At 35.9% G+C, this 25,076-nt stretch overlaps 1 protein-coding gene across 1 annotated transcript; it reads left to right on the top strand.

Annotated features, from left to right (window-relative positions):
• Positions 1-515: 515 nt before the first annotated feature.
• On the top strand, positions 516-23,655 carry LOC108051492. The gene is made up of 4 exons (XM_044458546.1): positions 516-521; positions 23,054-23,209; positions 23,273-23,440; positions 23,500-23,655. The coding sequence occupies exons 1-4, from the start codon at positions 516-518 to the stop codon at positions 23,653-23,655; spliced, it is 486 nt and encodes a 161-aa protein (XP_044314481.1).
• Positions 23,656-25,076: the final 1,421 nt, after the last annotated feature.

The following is a 25,076-nucleotide window of genomic DNA, read 5'->3' as shown; positions in this document are numbered from 1 at the left end:
GACATAATAAATAATTGAGCAATTTTAAAAAATAACGAAACTTTAATTCTTCTGTATAGATACAAAAATAAATAAAATAAAAATATATTTTTGCCTACATTAAAAGGAAGTTTAATCAACCATTAAATTATACACAACAAAATTTTTAATTGATGATTCCGATTTAAAATGGTTGATAATACTAAATGAAGCACAGTCTAGCTCCACTTACAAAAATTAGATCAGTTTCGGATGGTCTTTCAATGTTTAATAATGTGCTCAAAGCTTAATAATTTTGTTAGGTTGGTGGTTATACTGTGTTTGGTTCTAGAGGTATGATATTTCTTTTCTAACGCAAAAATAATATATTATATATTCTGTTTTAGATCTCAACCAAATATGAGTGGACAAATATAAAATGCTCTACTCTGGATAATAGTTTTTGCACATTTGAATATTGCTACATAAAACCAATAAATCGAACCTTTAAATATATTTCCATTAAAGCGAACATGTTGAAAACTCCTGTTACTAAAATGAAGGTTAGTTTATACTAAATACTGGCTGAAATTAAATAAAAAAATATATTTTTTATAGGTAAACTTTGCGCTGTATAAACGGGTCAATGGATACCTGCCATTTTTATATAATATAACAGTGGATTCATGTCGTTTCCTAAAAAACACAGATGCGAACCCAATCGCAAAGTTCTTTTACGAACTTATTAAATCGCACTCCAATATGAATCATACATGCCCATACGATGTAAGATCAATGACTAGTAATAATTCTCTTCTCTGAATCTTATGATTATCTTTTTTAGCATGATCTTATCATCGACAAGTTATCCACCGTATTCTTGAGTGACCAATTTAAAAACATTCTGCCATTTCCTGAGGGGCAATATCTGTTAAGGTCAAACTGGTATGCTTATGACATTCTTCGAGCTCGACTTGGTTTCTACGGAACTATTTCTTAAATGGTTTTACTATTTTAATATAGACATTTCCTTTGACACCATAAATAATTAAGTAAATTAAAAATAAAATAAAGCCGGTTTAGGCTCTAAATTTGACTGAACAGGGTATTTAAATATGAGGAAGCCACGAGTAATTATACGCTCTAAAGCTCTCAGAGAACTTTATACATTATAAATCGAATTCCCACGTATTTATGTAAAAAGGGACTTTATTTCATAACAAACAAAGCTTTGTTCAAATTAACTTAAAGCAAGAAATAGTATTGGAAAATAAACTCTTTATTTTGAGACACTTTAATTTTAATATTAAAAAACTGCTAATAATTTCTACCAACGCTTAAATAATGATATATATTAAATTGATTTCAACTACTTAAATCGCTAACAAAAAAAACTAACAAAAATTCTGTAGGTTCCTGAAAGCTAATGATGAAGTCTCCCAGGTATGCTAATGATATTCTTTCTAGGTAACTATTAAAATTAAATATTTGAATATATTCAGCATTTGACAAATAGCTTAAAATATATAATATATAAGCGTTTAATTTAAAAAGTTCAAGTAGTGATCACATCTTTAATTGTATTAAAAATTGTATTAAAAAAAAACACTCTCCTAAGAACCAAAACCAAAATTTATTGCGCCGACCTTTACATATCATTGACCCTTTTGAAATGGAGAGCGCCGAGGAGGCGAATGAGAAATGTTGAAGTGAATTTATTGTTTCGCTAATAGCTGATGACTGCCAGATATTTCGCATTCAGAGTGCCCTAGGAAAAGTGTCGAGTAATTTGTGGAAATGGTCAAGGCGAAATGAACGATAAGTGTGGGTCTCTAGCCATTTCCAGTGCCAGACCGCATTTATCACTTCTTGGCTCTTCGCTTTTTTTTCCAGCGAGTTGATAATGCCACGTCAATCGAATAAGTTACTGGCAATAGGCTGTCAGCCGGCATGCCAGTCCCTCTTCACCTGCTTTACATTTCCTTACTCTCCAATTATTATGAAACAATGATTGATCCGATGAAGAAAATCAGGAAAAATCAGGAATCGATGCCGAAACGGAAGCACTGACAGATAGAGACAAAACAAATTCGCAACTCAACTGGAAATAAATCATAAATAAAATATGCGCACCAAGCAAACACATCAGCCAGCGCCCACGAATCATAATCGGAATGGGGCGGGGAAAAGTGGGCGGTCTGTTGAGGAGAATCCAATTTGATTTACGATAAATACGCCATGATTTATGCCCTTTGCCGCTGCCTTGTGTCCAGAGCCTAAGCCGCCGATACGCATCAGTTCAGCTGGCGACCGCAAAATCATCGTATTTTGGCGAGCGTTTTTCAATTTTTCATTTCGCTAAAACTCTTTTGGGTTTTCAAAGCGAGATTCTCAGCAGTCCTTCGGGGATATCATCTAAACGAAATGAGGTTGTATTAAATTGACACTCGTTAACAAATGAAAAACTGGATAGGAAATAAAAATATATATAAAAGTTATCTATGTTGGTTTTTCTATAGACCTTTTTGACAATAATTGTAGCTATTGATAAATGGAGGTCTTACGCTGGTATTTTAATTAAATACTTAATTTCTTCTCCTTTTTTTTTTTTTAATTTTTTTTTTTTTTTTTTTTTTTTTTTTTTTTTTTTTTTTTTAAATTTAATTTTTTTTTTTTTTTTTTTTTTTTTTTTTTTTTTTAAAATTTTTAAATTATTATTATATTTTTATATATGTACCATTATAACAAAATAAAATATCAGATATAAACTGAGTATCAAGAATTCGATCCCTCTACACTTGCAAACTTTGTAACCGAAGGCTTTGTATTCAATTTATTGTTGATTCGTTTCAATTCTCTGTATTTTATTCTTTTTTTGTGCATATAAATTGGCTGCGTCATGGTTTAAAATTTTGTTGCATACTTTTGCGGGTTTCAGTTTGTGTTTGCGCTGGTATTTGCATTCGAGTTTGCGGTTCGTTGTTTGTTTGTTGCTTATTTATTTAGTTGTAAGCGTATGCAAAACAAATATTAAGGTAAACTTGTTCGACGCCCATTTCGTGTTCGCCGACGATGTTCTCGTGCTGGCAGGATGTTGTAAAGAGGCTATTTCTGACTCAGTTTGGGTCATGTATCTGAATGATAAATGTGCTGGCAGGCTGGCAAATTGTATTGATAATCGCTGCCAGAACTTTTGGCGCCTGTAAATCACTAATGATGGCCAATTTTATGCACGTATTTATGTCCGTTATGCCGAGTGTTTGGCCCACGCATTTCAAAGTATTTCTAAAAGCAACTTAATGTTTGCCTGCCGCCCAGTCTCCAAACTATCAGAGAGTCACGCACTTGGCAATCCGAAAGTAAAACAGAAACAAAATTCAATTAACTTCTGCCTTTGAGCCGGGCCCAAAGAGGGATTCAGGATTCAGGCTGCTTATAAATAGGTTCGGTGCGTGTGGCACTAGCTTAAAAACCCCCTAATCCTCACCCTTATCACATCCTTCATTTCAGCCTAATTAAATGGACATTTCGACAGCTTGACATGTGTGAGCGTATAAGTTTCCGGCCGTGGGTTAATCCTCATTCCAGTGATTTTATTTCGGTTCAAAAATAGGGGGTCGCATCAAACTGACAATGTTAATTGAAATGCGGCCAGTGTGAGAATCACCGTGGAAATAAAAACTCGAAAAACTCTAAAAACCCGAAAAAAAACGAAGTTGAAAACGAAAAAAGCTGGCGGGCAATAAAAGCACACTTCGCCATTACGTATACGCAACGTGTAACACAGGAGATACTGAGCTGGTGACGGCGAAAATAAAACTTTATTGCTAATTTATTTGATTAAATTTCACGCCGTCGCTGTCGTCTCAAATGTATTTTTGCGTTACACTTGTTTTGTTGTCATTGTCGGTGAGATCTCTGACATTTGCTGACACCGAAGTTGTCAGACCTGATTCCCCGCCAATTGATAAGAAAAACACTCGGGGGGCTGATTATCAGACGGTCGAGATCAAAGCAGGTGTTTGCGCCTCGTTTCTCTTAAAGATTTAAACTCCGGCTCAGCCTGCCGTTGACCTGCCGTCAAAGCAATTCAATTAGAGCTTCGGCAGACAACGCGGCGTATGATTAACATTTGGCGCGCCGCTCAAAAGTATGCAAACAAACACAGAACTCGACGCACTCACTGGAAATGCAAATGTCAAGCACACAGAGACAATAAATGAAAAATAAATGAACGGAATGCATAAATAAGAAGCATAAAAAGGCAAGTGCCAAATGTAAAAAGGTATTATGGCACCCGCACACACACGAGCAGGAGACAATTAAGGCCGGTGAAAAGGGAAAAATAGAAGAGGGAAGGCAAAAGGGAAGAAAGGGAGTACCTCAAAGCCAGGTAGCAGGGCTAAAACCATTGCGAATTTCCGCAACGCTGACATTTTCATTTAAATGCGTTACACACTCACACTTTGAAGAAAAGCGCGGGGAAATGGAAAAGCGAGCGGGGTGCTGAAAGGAATAATGTCCTTAATTTGAATGACGCTTTTTATGCTCTCAACGTTCATTTGGCTGCCTTTGCAATTTCGCCGCTAGCTATAAAAAACTTTCACCAAAGAGAGAAAACTTGAAGTCGAGCGGCACGTGGCTATATCCAGCGGGTCTAGTTTCCTGCAGAATTATCCCCTGGAATTCCTTCATGACCATCAGCATTTCGTGGGGCTTGCTACAAGCCACAGAGCTGGAAATTGCGAATCTAATAAAAATATATAAATACAACATGGAAGAAAAATCCAACTAATCAAATTGGGCGAGAGATACACGCCAAAGAAAAGTACGGGCTTTTTCCTAATTTATATTTTCTTGTTCTTTATTTATATAAAAATATACATGTATGAATCTTCATTAAATCCGAAAACTACTTATTAAATGTGAGGGTGTCAGAGATAAATATAAATTTATTCTTGGGTTTTATAATTTATGTATATATTTGTATTTGTTTTATCTGATCTATATATTTTTATATCGCCCCTTAAATAACAATATTCCTTTTTTCAGTGCTTCAATTCGCAACCGCAAGAAATATCGCCAGGCAATGAAACACTTTGCCGTGGCTAATGCGCTGCTCCCACCGATTTGATCGCCCCCAGTATATAACAAATATCGAGGCAATAAAAAACTGTAACTAAACAGGCAAAGAAAACACAAATTGCAGCGACCACGGCACAGATTGAATTTCCACGCATCAATGGCGGCAGTGGCAGAAAAGTAGCGCCATAATAGGCTCGTCAAATGGACGGCATTAGTATTAGTGTGCGTGGCTGTTCTGTACATGTATGCGTGAGCAGGGTGAGAGTGTGGCTGTATGTACGTGGGCGAGAGGCAAATCGAATTGACATAAATTGACGGTATTTATGGCCGCAATAGATGGAAAAGCTGGCTTTAACTCTCGGCCTTCCTTCTGTTGGCCGGCAAATAATTTAATGCCTGAATTTGCATAGCCATTCGCAAATCAGGCAAATTAAAGAATAAAAACGCATAAAATTCAAAGCCTGCTTTTGGTCCTGAGCCAGCTGGATATCCTCCACAAAATAACATAAATTTTCCTAACTATAAACCTATTTATTCGCAGGTGTTTGAGCGTCATGCTGAGTTGGCCATAATCAGCAACATAATAAGCCCGCAAATTGCTGACCAATTCCGTACGTCAGAATTTGACTTTAAGCGGTTTCTAGAAAACCAATCGAATGCCAAAGCTCGAAACAGGAATAATTGAATCGGGAAAAATAAACATGAGGCAAATGTGATTTGCGAGCAGCAGCATAATTTTTTGGCTCAATTTTTGGAGACCAGAGATGGAAGCAGCCGGTACCCGGCGCCACAATCATGAAATACGACACTCACATATGCATGAGGATGCCGAGGACAAGTCCACATGGTAGATGTGTCTGTGCTCGGCAATTCCTGGCATCCTTCAGATACAAGTGTGGTGGAAATTTCCCGCAAATGTAAATGAAAAAAATTTCAATTTAAATGATGTTTTCCCAGCTCCGAGCAGCTGAAGCTCGGTTTATTAGCCAAGAATGAAATGTGGGACCAAAATGAGAAGAGGGAAAGTGCGGTCAAAGGATGATAATCCAGCAGTCAATTAAGAGCGATGAATGCAAGATGCATTAGTGAGATAAAGCGATCAAAGACCATTATAATCAATATTAATTAAGTGACCTTTCCAGCGAACAGTTTGCCATAATTAAAAGATACCCGAGGGGTTGGTCACGGATAGAAAATTAAACTGAGCACAAATTGAAATTGCCGACTACATGGCAAATCAATTCGAATGCAATAAATAGTCGTTTATATTTACTTGCCAATGCAATATGCAAATGTGAATGGAAATTGGAATGGAAATACTGCGTCTACGTAGTGTTGGCCCAGAAAACAGGAGAGCAAACTCAAACTGGGCTACCAAGTGACAAATCGTTCTTTCTCCCCCATTCCAGCCGTAAAATTTGATTACTTTGTGGTGCTGTTCAATGTTTGCACAATGGCTTCGACTTCGTACCGAAATCCAGGTAAGTCCTTGCATTCCCCCACTCCGTGTGCATTGCGCTTTTGCAGCATTGTGCAAATAATAAAAGGCCTCGCCTTAGAATTGCATTCATGGGACCTTGCCCAATATTTGCTTAACTTTACTGAAAACCCAAGTTTTCGCAAATCAAACTACATATTTAATTAGTTTTGTAACGAAAGGTTTTCGGGCCTAACTAAATATTTACAAAAATCAGACTTTGGGTCCCAAACCAAAGATCCCCAAAAGAGGTCAACTATCCTTTTTTTCCCCATTTTTTTGCGAACACATGTCCAACTTGTAGTTAATTAAGTATACGCACTGAGGCCTACACAATTTAGCATTCGTTTAGTTTCTGCTGACTTTGCATAATTTGCCAGACGCTTTTTTGACTTTTTGGCTGGTCGACCAGTAAATTTTTCAAGTTAAATATGGCTAAAGCACTTCTAAGGCCGTCTGGCTCCATATGCAAATTACATTTAAAAGGAATTTTTATATGTACACAGTCGGATGCCTGAAGTTTTCCTATTTAAATATGCACCACCCTCGTTTGTGCGCTTGTTTTTAGTACTTAATTGGAATTTCCGTCAACTTAAACAAGTGTAAAGTTATCTAAACACAAAGTGCTACTAAATAAATACGTAGTTCATTACAAATACTGAACCCTTGGTATAGTTAGTTAGTTACTTTAAATTGCAGCTCATGGTCAGTTGTTTATTACTCGATTGAAGTCATACAAAGCCATTGTAACTGGTCTAGTGAAAACAATACTCAAACTCAGTCACACGCAGTGAACAATAAATTCTATTTCTGTATCACTCTATTTATAAACATATTGTTAACTTTTCCATTAGATACTTCTTTTCAAATGGGCAACAAAAGCGGAAACGGATACAACAATGAGGAGATTCAAATGTTTGATTACTAAATGTTATTCCTGTGTTATCAAAGCAATATTAGCATAAATAAAAAAAACCATTTTAACGAAAATCAGCTGAATAATTCATGAATGGCTTTAAAGAATTCAATGAAAGTATGTCCACCATTTAAATTAAAACCATTGAATGCCTAGCGCACAAAACTTTTCAATTTCGGGGAGCCAGCTGTCTGTGGAATATCTCTATAAGTTGCCAACAAAGCGAAACAAGTGCTCTAATTAATCTTGAAAGTATTTATAACTTTTGTTTCCCCAATTTTAAACAATTGTAAATAATTAATGCACCATTATACTCAATTACTAAAAAACCTGAATACAATATCCCCAAAGGAGTGAAAACCGAAAGTCAAAAGTTTTACAAACTGCAGCTGTTGAGAAAACTTTTCCGGTTGAAAAGGAGTAGGGGTCATGGGTCACTGAGAAGAAACTAAGTAAGAATTTAAGCATTTTCTCGAGCTGCGGTTTGTAAGACATTAAAGTTGCATCAGAGATAAGTCTATTTTTTTAAGTTCGTTTTTATGTTTGAAGTGCTATTTGATAAACGGGTTCAAAAATGTAAAGATAAATGTTCATGGTGCTTTAAACTTACTGCATGAAAGCATGAAATTCTTAAAGCTTTTTAATGTAAAAAGATTTGTGAACGGCTAAACCCACTTATTTAGCTTTTTCCTTCGCGTCACACTAAATTTTTGAAGCTGAGATATGCGCCGGAAAAGGACAAAATGCAAATGCCTTAAGTTACAATTTGGGGTGGCATTTGGGGCGGGCAATCAACTACAATTTGCATTATTGCAGCTCCACGCGGATACCGCCAACAGAGCTGCCCCGAAGCCCCAAAGCCAACCGCAAATGCTGGCAACAGCAGCAACAAGAACTTGGAACAACCGTTGCTAAATATTTGCAACAACCATTGCAACAATAATAGCAGAGGGTGAGCGACAACTATGCGACTCATTCCCAGCGACATTGTATAAACAACAATTTTAGCGGATATTAAAAACAATGTTGCTGCTCTCGGGGCGCTTCCTCTTATTTCTGCTGCTTCTGTTGGGAAATTGCGAGCAGGGGGAAATGGGAAATGGGGGAAAGTGGGAAAATGTGAAAATGGCGAGGTGGCGAGCTCACAGCACCCCTGACTTTCCGAGAACGTCAAATTTCAAGTCGTGTTTTGTCATTTTCCATTCAACTGTCTGCGGCTGTTTTGTTTCGTTGTTTCGTTTGTTTGGCTTTCGGTATTGGGCCCCCCATTATTGTTCACTTGAATTGTGCTCCATTGAACGGCGGCCGGAAATCCGCTTGTCGCACTTAAACATAGTCAGTCCGCCAAATGTCGTCGGACTGCGGAAGTCCCTCTGCCTTGGTCTCTTTTCGGGCTTAATTAAGCCTTTGAAGGCGTTGCTTTTCAAGTTGATTAAAATTTCATTTGCACCACATTTCGCTAATGCGTCAACAGTGATAGAAGGGCCATAGTTCGGCAACTTTTACAACTCGACTGATTGAGAGACTGCTTAATTCAGAGTAAATTTCCTGTTCATTGAAATTTTCTGTGCGTGTTGTTTGATTTAATGAGGAATTAAAGAGAGTATATGCAAGCAAATATTATAGCAAAAGTTGACGTAGGTCAAAAGAACGAATATGTAAAAATACAGTCAGTCAAACTGATTTATTTATTGTGAATGATGGTAACAACAATTGGGTTACAATGTAAAAACATTAGCCACACCATCAGCACCCCAATCAAGCCAATTGCTTATTTTGTTAATTAAATGCTATTATTCAAATTGTCCGTTGAGATTCGTCTTACTTTAAGTCCGTCCCAATGGAAGAATTTGGCTCAATTATCTGGCAATTGCCTCGGCATCGACATTGGCATCTCAGGAATCAGGTGTTTTGCTGCTCTAATTGGCACGTGTTATCGCGTGTCTGCGCCCCTTGGATATCTCAGGCTAATCAAAGGCCAACACTCCCCGCCGATTGCCTTTGTGCGGTGTCAGTGACATTTGGCCAAGTCAGGTCGAACATGGCCCAAACGTTTGTCTATCATTAACTGCTCGCCAATTTGTGCAACTCGGCCACATAAAAGCTGTCACACTCACGCACGTCCCTTATGCGCTTTTGAGTGGACTGGCATGGCTTAATCAACTTACGACTAAACAAAAGCCCATATAAATTATTTAATTAATCCTTTGGGTTTCGGCGGGAGTGTGCTTAAGTGTTCGTGCGGGCAATCAATGTCATAAACGCACACACACACGTAGGTGTGAAACAGTCTGCCATGATTCTGATTTCCAATTAATTTTTGTTGCCACGAGAGAAAAGAGTGCTGCCTACTTTCAGGGATTTCTCGGAACTTCATGTGTTTCGGGGGAATCGAAGTTAGGAAGGGGTTACCTTAAGGCTTGTAGGCTGTGAAAATTTGGGGGTTAGGGGAGGTTAGGCAAATCCTTTTTAGGAAATACGATAGGGTTGACTCAGGTCTAAATGGGTTAAGTCCGGATTAACAAGGACTATTTAAACTAACATAACTATTTAATATAGTGACCAAGTGACCTTTCATATCAATATAATGGTAAAACTAAGTCATAACCAGAGGATAAAATCTAAATGGAAAATGGTTATTCGTATTTGAGCCTCACACAAAACTTTTCGATTACGATCCCTTTTTAAAAATGTCAGGCCTGGCAACTTAAGATACCTTTACTAAATGCTCCAGTGCGGAGAGATACAATCGGCACACCTGGTTATTTTCCCTCTATCCACTCCACACACTCATGGATATCCGGATATTCAGGAGCCATAAATATTCATTGCCTGGCCAACGGCGTGGGCTTAAATTCGCAGCTAAATTGGGCAAAGATGCTTCTGGTAAGGAACTCACAGGAATATCATTGTCTGCCCCCCGGAAAAGTCCCCCAAAAGTTGCAGTAACAATACATCTGCAGACAATCCAAGTTCATGCCGACACGCACTAAATCTTTGCTTTCATGTTTGCGTTTTTGTTTGAGAATGGACGAAAAACTAACCCTTTACCGGGCCAAGTTTTCCCCCACACACACACATATAGAGGCATAGAGGAAAAGAGCCGAAAAACCTATATTGTAGTGGATATAAATCCCTGCCACATGCCTTTATGCAAAGTTTGGATTAAGTTTTGCCGAGCAAGGAGCGAGGGCGAGGTCGACTGGCAAGGTCCTGGGTTTGCCAAGGACCAAGGACCGAGGACCACCCGCTTCTGCATGACTACCCAAATTTGTAAACAATCAGAAAATGTGTCAACTTATTTTTTTAGCCAAAATGCGAAGCGAGCGAGCCTGGTCACAAACAACAATGGCAACACAATCTGATGCCTGATGCCTTAAGTAAATACATAGTTTGAAATTTGTTTTGTGTGTGTGCTGTCATTGTTGCTGTCGCCAGTTGGAAAATTCAGTTAAGCCGCTTACTGAAATTCAAGCTAACAATAATAGCATCATAATAGGAAGCGATTTCAACTTTTAAACACTAAGCGCATTTAAATTGCACACCAACAACAAGTTCGGCCACTCGAATTTGCATAAGTTCTATGGATATCGAAAGGCAGCCGAATCACTTTGTCCCATTTTAGTTGGCAGAGCGTAAAATGAACTCCCAGTGCTTGTTGCAATTGCCAATGGAGGACACACATGCAGGCAATTGATATTGATCCCTTCAGCAGGACAATTGTCAGGCGAGTAAATTGGATTTTGTATTCTTTGACACACCGATTTGTCTTCTGTCTGATAACATTTAATTTGGCCAACTGACGGTTAACTTTCTCGAGACAAAAGCTTTCCCAATCGATTGACCAGACGTCGGGCAAACAATTAGTAAACCAAAACCCTACATACAGCTCGCATTTCAAAGCCATTTAAATCATTCGATCGGCAACCACTCAAATCACCGAAGCGAAACATTGACAGCCACAACAATGGCGAAATTATTGTGGGTAATCATATCTGTTTTCCATCATGGAATTTCCATCTGCATATGTACCGCAACAAAGTCTCTTTAAACAGCGTTATTTTCCTCGTTTATCTAACAAACAGATGGGCTTACGCTTTTATGGTTTATGCAGAACGACAAAAGGAAAATATTTACATCTTTATGTACCAAATAAAAATAATAATTTAAAATACAATAAATATAAATATATTACTATTATTATTATCAAAGCTTAAACTTTCTTAAAATTGATAAATGTTAGAGTTGCATTACCACTTTCGCAATCAACTGCAATAATCAATTCATTTTTAAATGCCTTTTCTTCCACCTTAGTATTGGCATTTGGAAAAATGGATCTGAGAACTTAAATGAAGTATTTATTTATGGCGCCACAATGCACTAAAAAAGTTGTTCCCTTAATTTTAAGAGGTGGTTGCCCTTTCCTTCATGATCTCGATTACCTACCAGTAAATCCAAGTAAATCCAAGTTGGAGGCACTAATATAAATGGCTGCGCCTGCAGACTAAACTTTTGCGAATTTCCCAAAAGTTGTGCTACTTCATGATGTTGCACTCGTATATACTATGGGTCCCTGATTCCGCATGTGAGGCTATAAATAAACTGCCAAATGTGTAAAGTTGCACCATTTCAAAGGGCAAACATTTAGGGGGAAGAGGAGAAGGGGTGAGGTTTTTGAATATGTTTGTCATTGTTAGAAGCAGCATTGCGGCAAGCGATACCGTTGTACTCGCATCAGGAGCACGTGTGTTAGGACCTCCCCCATCCCCGAAAAAAGGATCCCCTTCGAACAGGACGAAATTTCCCCAGTGACTGACGGACAAATTTCACATTTTGTGTCAAAATGCCGCTGCCAGGAGTCGCAGGAGCAGCATCAGCAGCAATAACAGGACACATTCAATTGCGGCAACCGCAATACAGACACTCAATGAGTTGGGGTTGCCAAGGAGATGGCGGGGAATGTGCTCTTCCATCACGGAATTTCTTTTTACCCTTTACTGCATATTTCAGCAATATTGTTTGTCACAAAGCAAAATAATGCTTTAGGAACTTTGCAATATTCAAATCTATAATGGGATTACATTTTCAGCGAGGAATTTTTAAGAGAAACTGTTTTTAAAGGTGCCCAACGTTTTAAAATAATTTTAACCGATTTATTTGGAAAAGATTTTAGACACATTTTATTGACCAAACTACTAATAGTTTAAACAGTTTTTTAGTCCCATTGATTTTTGATGCAAATTTTAAATTCTTAATCGATTCCTTAAATTGTAGGTGAGGGTAACTTAAAACTGATAGACCCACTAACCCAATACCTACATATTTTGCATATATTGGGAAACAATAAATTTTGCAGTAAGAGCTCCGCTGTGTGGGTGTCACTCGACTCGATTTGCTTGAATGTGTGAGTCCGTCCGACAGAAGCTGACCTTCGACACGACTGGGGAAAATGGAGGGAAACCCAAAGACAAAGGACCCCAAATCGCCAGACTGTGACAGCTGTGGGGCTTGGATAACTTAAATGGGTTAAAAGGATATGTTCCTGGCTCTGGCTTCCCGCTCTGCCAATTCCAATATAGAAAGCAGAAAGGAAAAGCTTATTAAACGCATGAGTTGTCGAAATTGAATTTTCTCTGACCGAGTAGAACTATGCGAAATCAGAATTGAGCACTTTCCCATTCCGTCAATCCAAATCCAGAGGGATTTGTGGGAATAACTTCAAATGTCGACTTTGGAAAACAATTTACAATTATAATGATAATCAATTTTACATTTCGCTTTTCTCCCTTTTGCATTACAAATTGTTTCCTTCATCAGGCAAAAAGTAATGCCCAAGTATTTTAATGCCCGAGCTGAGAAAATAAAAAAGTGAGAACAGGGGGAAGCAACATTAGTGACTTGGCAGCAAAAAAGTTTATCCTCGACTAGCTTTTGCTTTTCCACGGATGTAAGAGCAATTTTTTTCATTAAAAAGCGAGAGCAAAACTTTTGGCACAAACAATTTTAATAAACATTCACAAAAATTTAATTATATGCATGGGCATACTGATGATCGGAGGAAATAGAGCCATCCAGCGGGGCGCCAAAGTAAACATGGCCAGATGCAGAGTCGCAGATAACCCACACAGTCCAAACAGTTCAAACAGGCAAACAGGAAGGGACCTTTAACCCGGCTGCTAAGCCGAAATTTAATATTGGAAGGCAATGAGCCAGCGCGCAATAAAAGCCAAACCCCCAATGGGATTGGAATTGCAGAGTGGCAATGGGACTGGCGGGTTAAAGGCGTGGGTGGCCACGGCTTTCGGGGGTTAAGGGGCCATCGGCCTCTCATGTGCCGCATGGTAATGAAGACTCCCCGTTCCAGCCCAGATATCTTGTCTATTTCAGTGGCTCTTTGGTAGCAGCCAATAAAGTATTGTTGTAGCCAAGATACTACCACTGCACTCTAAATTATATTTTGTACCACGCTCTAGTGAATATATTATTAACAGTAAACCGAACTACCACATTATATTGCACTAAAGGAATACTTTTTAATGCAAATTTGGATTAATTTAACACTATAAACTTGTCAAATAATAAAGTTATTTTTGATAAAAGACTCGATATACTAACTAGATTTTTCAGGAGTAATTATAAGTATTATGTAAAAGCAAAATCATTAATTCTTGTTGTTTTATTATAGAAAAATGTTTGATATTTATAAAATTATTTAACTATTCACCTATAAATCTAGTCTCTCTCGTAAAACATATTTCTTCAGGGCATATTTCTGCACGACTTTATAAGGTGAATAACATGTAACAAGTTCTTTTTATTTGGTGTGGGATTAGTACATGTAAAATTCCAAAGAAGTTTATAAAATAATTTAAGCAATATATTTTTTCAGTGCACAAATAGTGTGCTGGTTCACCGGCTGTCTCTCCATTAGTCCGTGAGTCGATCGACAGTTTCTTGGGGGCGTGGGACGGCTAAAATTGTGGAGTCGGTAACGGTAAGCGTTCTGTTCAGTCCTGGGCTTTGTTACATAATAGGTGAAGTTTTATTGTCGAAAGCTATTAAACTTTTCCCATCAAAAGTGTACGATGTTGCCACATGAAAAAGGTGTAGAGCATTAAAGTTGCGCCAGTCAGAAAGTGGAAAAGCTGTCTGCGAAATGGAGAAGGAGCACTTTGGGGAATAAACTGTGAAGGTGATGATGATTTTTCTGGCCGTAATAGGTGGATTTTAAAAATTGGAAACAATTGAAACAAAACCTATTCAATTTAAGTTGATTAATTATTTTCAAAGTTATCATTTTAAATTTGCATTGCATAAAGATCTAAACTAAATTTGAATTTTAAGGTCAACTTTATTTATATGAATATAATAATATAACTTTGTTTAATAAACACAAGTTAAACAAATAAAATGTACGCATTAAAATAAACATTGAACTTTTGAAAGTTCCTTTGTTTTGTGTTAAATTTGTGGCATCATTGGATGACAATAATATTTTAGCCACATTCCCCGGCCACAGTTTCTAGCCCAAGGGACTGAAAAACAATTGACTCTTGCTGAGGGCCAAGGAAATCTCCTTGTTTTTCCGGTTTTGTTGCCGATTGTTGGCATTCCACTCCATCTTCGATTTGTGTTTTCCCTGCCATGCAGTCGGGGCACGCATTGCGCATAAAATAGCTGCCACAGAGGGATTTGGGGGGGGATTTCAAGGGGGTTTTCAAGGGGGTTTTCAAGGGGTTTCGGGGGCCAGAGGCTCCGCAGAAGTTCCACTTCATTTGGGCCATTCGCTTCGGGTGCGGTTGATGTCTACATTTTCAGCATGTTGGTTAAGCACTCGGCAACTTTGCTTGTTTTTCCGGTTTTCCGGTTCCACCGCTTCCGCCATTATTTTTTCCCGCTGAAATTGAAAAAGTTTATGAGCAATTTTAAAAGTCAGTATTCGACTTAACCGGACGACCCGTCCATTGAGATTGGGTTAATTCGGATTTTGTGTCGAATGCTGCTAATGAATTGGCTCGTTTGCACTTGTGGTTGCACCGACGATCTCCGCCCACCGCTCTCTTGCCACGCCCCCAAGCACTTGAAATGCAATTAATCAGTGTTGGTAGATGGCGAAAAGTTTTTTGGCCAAAAACGATAACATGGGGCTCACCGCAAAAGAAACCTCAAAACCAACTAGCATTTGTATATGCATGCATATATCTTGCAAAATTAGGGTGGATATCAGTTGTGAGTAAAAGATAATTTCGAAGATATTCTACTTTCTTTTTTGGTGCCATGTTTAAATTATTTCACATTCTAAATATGTTAAATAATCTTGTATTGGCTAAATTAGACAATATACAATATTTTTAAGACGCTAATATCTACAACAAAAAATTATAAAATATTAAAAAGCTTTCTGTATACTTATTATGAATTATAAGGTATTTACAACCGTTATTATCTTGCAGTTTAAAGAAATTTAGCTTCATTTAATATTAATAATATTATTAAAGACAATAAAAAATCAGTGAATATTAAACCTAAAACATGTAATCGCATACAACTTAGTGGTCATCTTTAATAGTTGTTCAATGCAGGCTATTTAAGTTTGAGTTATGTGTTCTAATTGCAGCTTGTACATGTGTTATGTTTCACCCTAATTCAAAATGTAAACACGGGTATGGGTACCCGTGTATTTTATGGCAAACACCCACGCGCACCAGTGCAATTTCGAAAAAGGAGGAGAAATAATGTTGATGCAATAACATGCAACTTTGACACCAGCAAGTGCAAAGGCCATCCAAAGGGTTGTGTGTGTGTGTGGGTGGGTGTGTGTGTGTGGGTGTTTTTGTGTCTGTGTGAGTTACATGCACTTAACGTTGATTTGTGCATCGACCGTAGGATCTCAAGCCAGCTCAGAGGCACTTGCAAGTACTGCTCACCCTTGGCCCCACTTCACAGGACTACTCCACTCCACTTCAGCTTACTTCAGCTGAGCGGAGCTAAGTTTCATTTGCAATTTTCATCTGCAGCTGTTACCCGAGTGCCCGGCAAACAACCCAAAACACAGAAATATCTCCGGGAAACAGAAGAAAATGGAATTGGAAAAGCAAGATAAATTTGTTATCGAAATGCCAGGAGTCTCTCATACTCTAACTAAAACTGATACATTTGAGTTCAGGCATGGTTAAGTAATGGCTTCTGGCTTGGTTTAAAATTATTCCATGAAAAGGCTCAAAGGGAGTGTGTATTTACATAATTAAATCAAAATTAAATCTAGTATTTCCAATGGAAATGGAGTTTTGGTTACACATAACAATAAACTAAATTTAAAATATTTATCTATCTCTATAGTATCTCACAATTATATTACTATTAACAACCTTTAATAGTAAATTGATATTTTAAGCAAGATTATTATACCCAAACACGTACATAGTAGTGTTTATAGTGTTTACATTAAAGGAAAGGGTAAAACAATCAGAGCTTCAATATTCTTGACTTTGAGATGCAGTACCGCTTGTTAGACAAAACCCATCTGTCGGCTGTCTATGCGTGCATTTCTTCCACCTCTCCACCTGGCAAATGCAATTAGAATTAATAAATAAATATGATTTGCAAACTAATAGAAGACGCGAAGCACACCAAAGGAAAGAGCCAGGAGTAGGGCTATTAAATTTGTCGGAGCCAAGAAGTGGAAACGGAATTATTACAACGGGGTATTAAATTATATTTAATTGGCCGCCAGCAAGGAAAGCTCAGCGGGAAATTGAATCAAAATGTTGAAAACCACTCAGGACCCAAGGTCAGAGTTCGCAATTACCCGATATTTGCGCTTGTGGCCATCTTTATGGGACATTAAGTACACGACCAAGGGGCCAAAAGGATATCGCCCTTGACAGCTGGCCAACTGCCACAACCTACAACTTCATTTGTCCGATGTCCGAGTAGTTGTACTTGAGCGATGGGGCTGGTAATTATGACAACCGCAAACATCGGATTGGACACCCAAAAAGCAGGCTAAGGGCGCTCCTAATGGTTAATTAATTGATGTGTTGACAGTTCAAAAACCACAAGAATTCCCCTAGCGAATAGCCAGTCGGTTAGACACATTTAATTGAGCATAAACGGCCTTTGTGTAATACAATTATATTTTAATTTTTAAACATAAACGGCCGTTGTGTAATACAATTATATTTATTTTCAGATGTTCGTTTATTATTTAAAGAACAAAGTGACAATTATAGAAAAATTGATATATATAAAACTCTGAAAAATAATAAATTTGTAGTAATTTGCTTAAGCTGCTGGAAAGCCCTCATAAAATGAATTTGTCGATATAGCCGTAAACGCTTACAAAAAACGGAACACCAATAAATTAATCTTGCAAAATTCCAGAACTCATAAATTTATTTTTATCATATCATCTACACTTTCACGCCATAAATCATAATCAAGTGAACTTTTCCACCTGCAAAAATGGTGGAAAAAATGGTTTGATGAGAATGAGAAGCAATAAAAATTATATTGCCTGTCAAGAAAAGCCAAGGACTAGAAGTGAAATCAATTAAATGCATTTTCCAAAGTCTCATCTCATTTTCGCTTCCGCTTCCGTTCTCTCCTTATCTTTCTATCTGTTTTCTGGCTTTTCCTCGTTTACCTAAGCTTTAAGTTGTTATAATTTATGGCGTCTATAATTGCAGCAATTTGTGCGATGCGCCAGGTAGTCACCACCTCCATATCCTGCCCCACTTAGACGTGCTCGTATTTGAGATGAGACTTATATACAACATGCTACACATGACCCCATGAACCAATCCTGGGTGCACTGAAAAAAAATTATTCTATCTCTTTTTCATTCCGATATTTGTTTTTATAAAAATAAAACATATATCAGCTTAATAAAATATACATAAATATTTTTTTATAGCACTTAATATTATCCATTAAGTTTTAAGACTGAAAGCTGTCATACTTTAAAGGAACCCTTAATAAATATTATTTTTAAGACCAAAATATTAAATTACTTAAAGAAAACATGTGTTCCCGTAATGAAGAAAATTATATATTTTTTTCTTCGTATATTTTTGCTGTGTGAAAATTGCTTTTCTTGCCTCCAATTTTGTCGTCTCCGTTGCAGGCAAAATGTCAGCATCGTTCAGGACCTGATGCCCTATCGTTCCCTCTCCTTCTTTGGCCCTGCATCCGTCTCTTTCTGCCGCTTTCTGCGGTCCGGGGCTGCTGCTTGATTGCACTTTTAATTAACTTTTTTGCGAGCTTCACAGCTTCGGGATGCTGGCTCCTGTTTCAGCTGCTGCCAATTGTCGGCACTTTGTGCTTTATGCTTTCGCCTCGTCATTAACAAAGGCAAACAAGTCGCGCATGGGGCCATAAATAATGGCAATGTCACCCACACCGCCCACTCCGAAAATTATTTGTAGACAGTTTAAGCCATATCCCGAGCTACCAGCACCGTAATTCCGCCCGCCGGCCAATATGTTAATTCAATTCGCCGCATTGTAATCAGCGGCAGCCAAATTGTGAGCCCCGCAAATGTTTACGGATTCCCCCACCGGATTTCCAGAAATGTTTCCCGGCAGGTGAGTATTGGCAGTGCAGGCACGCGTAATGTTATGATTGGAAAATGAAAATCATTTACGTGAGCAACCAATTTGCAGCTCATATAAAGCAAATCTAGCGGCAAGCTGCATTACCCACAGAAATACGAGGTGGGCGATGGGTTTGCCCGGTTATCATGTGTGCAAATTAATGCTCCCAACGTGATGAGCATAACGAGAGATCCCAAATCGTAGATATTGCCCCGGGGCACAAAACTGGTCAAAACTGGCTGCTAAAACGAGATAAACGATTGGTATAGTGGCTTCCGAGTACTTTAATTCGATAAAGAGGTATCCTAGCTTAATGGAATAGGAAAATATATAAAAATACAATTTTATAGTGTGACACCTTTATATAGGTAGCATGTTTATAGTTAATTTGTTAAAAAAGCATTACAAATGTAGGAGATTTTATTTGCGCCACCGATTATTTTCTCATTTTCTGTTTGATTCAATTTTAATGACAATGCTTTCACGTAGGTGATAGCGTTACTAACGTTTAACGGTATCAATTTAACTGGAATGATTACAATTTTAATTTAGAGGTTAAAGTTTCACATTTTTTTTCTATTAATTTAAGCGAATGTCACCCATAATATGTTTATGTGAAAAACAACATCAAATGAACCACAAAATACTATTTAATCTTTTTTTAATTGTGCTTTATTTAGTTTTTGGGTAAACTGAAACATTAATATGCATACAAATTTTAGTATTCGTTAAATAATTTTAGTTTCAAGATGTTCTTGAAGTCAACTTCGCTTATTTTTGTTGTTCTATTAATGAAATTAGCTCTACAGGTATCATTTATATTTTTAGTTTATACTTACAAACTTTGTCTGCAAATCTTTTGATCAGAAATTTGGTGAGTTCGAATACTGTTACTTAAAGTCAGTAAACCGAAGCTACAAATATATTTCCGGAAAATTTAAGCCTCTTCAACTTCCAATATCCAAACTAAGGGTATGTAAATATATACAAAGTTGTAGGCCAAAACGATTACAAAATGTTTTTATTTGCAAAAGGTAAATGTAGCACTGTGGAAACGATATAACGGATATCAGCCTTTTATGTACAACATAACTTTTGATGTCTGTAAATTTCTGAACAATCATAAATCAAACCCCGTAATAAAATTTATTCACGACTCACACTCGAACTACTCAAATATAAACCACTCTTGTCCACTCAATGTAAGTATATGTGCTTGTTAGTTTTAATAAATAATTAATTGGACTAACTATTTTAAGCACGATGTTATTCTGGAGAAGCTTCCAATTGATCTTGTAAATTACCGATTTACTAAAGTTCTTCCTTTTCCGGAAGGCGATTACCTTCTCAAAATATACTGGCTGGTTGAAAAACATCGTGTTGCATTGGCCGAGATTTATGGAACTCTTACATAAACCTAAAAAAAATCCAAAGAAACGATATCTTTTAAATTTATAAATTATAATAGGCGATTTTGTAATAAAAATGTTAAATCGTTTTCTCTATTATCTGTTACAATTAAATGAAAACGTTGAATTTACACAGCATTTACTAATAATTATTTTTCAATTTGTTTATTTTTTCTTGTTTAAGATTAATTCACCTTTCAGACTACATTTTATTACTAATTACTATTTAATCTACTTTTAAGTGGTCAGTATTTATTAATTGTAAATGCTTTGTTTTGCTCTTTTTATACTCTTGCAGAGGGTATTATAATTATAAATAATCAATTTTTTGACCCATTTTCATGTTCGTTATTTCCAAATTTCCGATATCTTGTAAAATTAATGACTCAAAATTGGAATTTTAAAGTTCATAACTTTTCTAATCTTGAGCGGATTTGAAAGTGACATATCTCTAAAGACTTGTTGTTTAATTCTCTAAAAATCTTTATTAAAAATTCATTAATTCATTTTAACGTTGATCAAATTTTTGACCCATTTTCATGTTAGTTATTTTTATACGACACCCACATGATGTTTACAAAATGTAAGTTAATATAAAATTTGAAAAACTTAAAATTTATAAATTTATTAAACATTTAAAATTTTCAATGTTGTGTTTACTTACCCAAAAAATTTAGCTTGTCATTTTCCCTGTCATTCCAATACAGTCGGTATTTATAACTTTAGAAAACAAAGCTTATCACTTTTTTCTCTCTCTTAGTTTATTGGCAATCCAACTACTCACATTTTCATTTTAAAAACAACCTCAAATTAACCACAAAATACCATTTAATCTTTTTTTAATTGTGCTTTATTTAGTTTTTGTGGTAAACTGGAACATAATTATTCATAACAATTTTAGTATTCGTCAAAAATTTGGAGTTTCAAGATGTTTATTAAATCAACTTCTATTGTTTTTGTGGTTCTGTTGATGAATTTATCGCTACAGGTATCACTTATATTTTTAGCTTTCAAAATAATTTTTTTTACACTTCTTTTTTACATAAACTAATCTAGATTGAATCTCGATTCGAGTTTACGAACTTTGTCTGCACATCGATTGACAAAAAATTTGGTGATTTCGAGTACTGTTTCTTAAAGTCAGTAAATCGAAGCTATAAATATATTTCCGGAAAATTTAAGCCTCTTCAACTTCCAATAACCAAAATGAGGGTATGTAAACATATCAAAATCATAAATGTTTTAGACCAAAAAGAATTCAAAATGTTTTTATTCACAAAAGGGTAATGTAGCACTGTGGAAACGATATAACGGATATAAGCCTTTTATGTACAACATAACATTTGATGTCTGTGCATTTATAAACAATCAAAAATCAAACCCCGTGATAAAATTTATCTATGACTCATTCTCGAACTACTCAAGTATAAACCATTCTTGTCCTTTCAATGTAAGTATATGTATTTGTTAGTTTTAATAAATAATTTGTTGGACTTACTATTTTAAGCACGATTTTATTGTGGAGAAGCTTCCAATTGATCTGGTAAATTACCGATTTACTAAAGTTCTTCCTTTTCCGGAAGGCGATTACCTTCTCAAAATGTACTGGCTGGTTGAAAAACATCGTGTTGCATTGGCCGAGGTTTATGGATCTCTTACATAAACCTAAAAAAAAAAATAAAACCATATATTTTAAATTTATAAATCATAATGGGCTATTTCGTAATAAAATTTGAAAATCGTTTTCCCTATTATATGTTAAATGAAAATGTTGAATTTACGCAAGATTTACTAATAATTGTTTTTCAATTAACAATATGGGCTACATTTTATTACTAATTACTATTTAAGCTACTTTTAAGTGGTCAGTACTTATCAATTTTAAATGCTTTGCTTTTACTCTTTTTATACCCTAGCCGAGAGTATTATAATTTTAGTCAAAAGTCGATCTAGCAATTCCGTTTCTACGCAAACTATTTACTCAATTTAGAGCTATTTAAATTATACTTTGCAAATTTTATCTGTTGTAAATCAATCCATTACTTTAAAAAGTATACCAAAGTGACACACCTGAAGACTTGTGGTTGGATTCTCCAAATATCTGCATTAAAATTTTTCATTTTAACTTTATTTAAAAGCCATCTGCAAAAGAATATTTGTTTGATAACAAAAACACCACATAACGAGGTGAAAAGTTCGCACTTTCAACAGACAAAACTTCTGAATTTTGTGACGAAAACTTAATTTTAATTCTTTATTGTTGGTATTATTTTTGATTTAATAAACCCTTTCAATGTTATTAAGATCAAATCTGTTTTGCAAATTAATTATCCCAATTAAATAAACATAACATTAATTTGTTAAAATCGAAAATTAAAATTTTTGCGTCGTTAAGATAATTAAATGTGCATTCTATTCAAATAAAAAAGTATTATAAATAATTCATTTTTCTATAAAAGAAATTTAGTATTACTTTGTTTTTTGGTATTTTAAGATGTGTGTTTTTACAAAGTATACGCTTTTTATCTGTACAATAATTTTTTTTACTTTTGAGGTAACTTGAATATTTTAATTAGGAAATACAAGTTTAAACCATTTTTTATTTCAACTCAAGGGCGACTCAAAGTTTGAGTTCACAAACGTAAATTGCACTTCTAACCGAAAGGAAATTGCCGATTTTGAATACTGCTATCTAAAGTCGATAAATCGCAGCTATAAATATATTTCCGGAAAAATTAATATCTATGAAATTCCACTCTATAAGGTTACGGTATGAGATATAATAGCATAATCTTTAAATATTATGTGACTGGTCTGAATATGTTTTAAACAGATTAATTTAATAATGTGGAAAAGATTGAATGGATACAAGCCCTTTCTGTACAACATTACAGTGGATTTCTGCAAATTTCTTGACAAACCAAAATCAAGTCCAGTTGGAAAATTTGTATATGATTCGTACATGAACTATTCAAACGTAAATCATTCCTGCCCTTATAGTGTAAGTTAAAATAAAAACCTTAGTTACTTACATTAAAATAATAATTTAATTGTTCCTAGCACGATGTAATTTTGGAAAAGCTGCCTATTTCGTTTTTGAATCACCGAATGACACAAATTCTTCCTTTTCCCGAAGGCGATTATCTTTTTGAATTTCGGTGGCTTCGTGGGAAATCAATTGTGGGCTGGGCTAAAGTTTTTTTTACTATTTCATAACTACGAAAATATTTAAATATAAATGTTATATTGGTATGTATTTTATAAAATAATGCCTTTGGTATTTACCACTTCAAATTATAATATGTTTTAATTGTTTTTGGTATAATAAAAAATACTTATTATTTTAATAGTAGCTTACCCGCATTTTAAGACAAATCAGTATATACTAATTAAAAGTGAAATAAACATATAAGATAGCTTATATTCATTTAATGATATTATTTCAATAAAGTAATAACCCAACGCAAACAAATCCCAGTAGACTTTCAATTGGTAACTTTCAATTTCAATTATCAACTTTTTTATGGACCTGCACTAACCCCCTATTAAGTTAAACACAAAATTGGCCCCAACAAAGAGGCTAAAATCGAAGCTGGGTAAAATTGTATAAATGAAAACTAAATATTTACTTTGAGCCCTTGTTATTGCTGGCAGCTGACAGCAAGAAAACAAAGAAAATTGAGAAAAAGGTTTTCCCGGCAACAACAAACCAACGCTTATCTATGAGCGTTGAGCGCCCAAATAAGTAAGTCAATAAATCAATTCAATAAAAATTTGTGCTGCCTTTTTATATTTGAAGTTTTGTCTCTGGTTTTTTTTTTTGTCTTTTGGGCGCTTCTGTTTTTGGCAAATCCCAAGCAAACAAATGTGAGCAGAAAAAACTTTTGGCTTGGCAAATGTTTGGCAGCCAGCAGAGAAAACAATGATGAAGGGTAAAAGGGCTAAGATGAGCGTCAAAAGGTTAAGAGGGAATGAAGGCTTGGGCCGGAAAGATACATAAACAATGATAACTGCAAAGTTTATCAATTTGTAAAATGGCAGCCGCAGACATGAAGAGTTTTCCTCGGGAAAAGTGTAGGGGAACACAAACATTTTTGCTGAGCTGTGCACTTTAAAAAGCTCTTATTTTGGTGCCTGAATTTGCTGAGCTTTTCGCGGGGCACCGGTTTTCTCTTTATTTGCCCAAACGGTAATTGAAATAATTAATTTAAATTAAGTTATGCCCAAAAGGAAGTGACTGCTTAAATATTTCTTTTTACTGGCCACTGAATAACCCACAAATCGACCATCATTCACACATAACCCCATGCCTGTGGTCACATAATTCAAATGAATTGTTTATACAGCACCGAAAACTAAACAACAACAAATGGGATTGGCGAGGAAAAAAGTTCAAACAATGAATGAAATGTTTGCGTTACGTGTCAATATTATCTTTTTATTTCAGTGGCGTTTTGTTTATGTGCACAGAGAGGAAGCGAGCAATTGGGCTTGCGTGCGAGCATAAAAAACATTGTTTTAAAAATACTTGGCCAGTGTGCGGGCTATTTTGGCACTTAGCTATTTCTAAAAAAGAAAAATGTATATCAGCCCAAAGACATTGTGACATGCCGACATGACGAAACGGGTGTTCAAAG

This window comes from Drosophila rhopaloa, unplaced genomic scaffold (genome assembly GCF_018152115.1).
Source record: "Drosophila rhopaloa isolate 14029-0021.01 unplaced genomic scaffold, ASM1815211v1 contig_167, whole genome shotgun sequence".
Taxonomy (NCBI): Eukaryota; Metazoa; Arthropoda; class Insecta; order Diptera; family Drosophilidae; genus Drosophila; species Drosophila rhopaloa.
The sequence above is the reverse complement of the archived record's forward strand: the minus strand, read 5'-3'. Positions and strand labels throughout refer to the sequence as shown.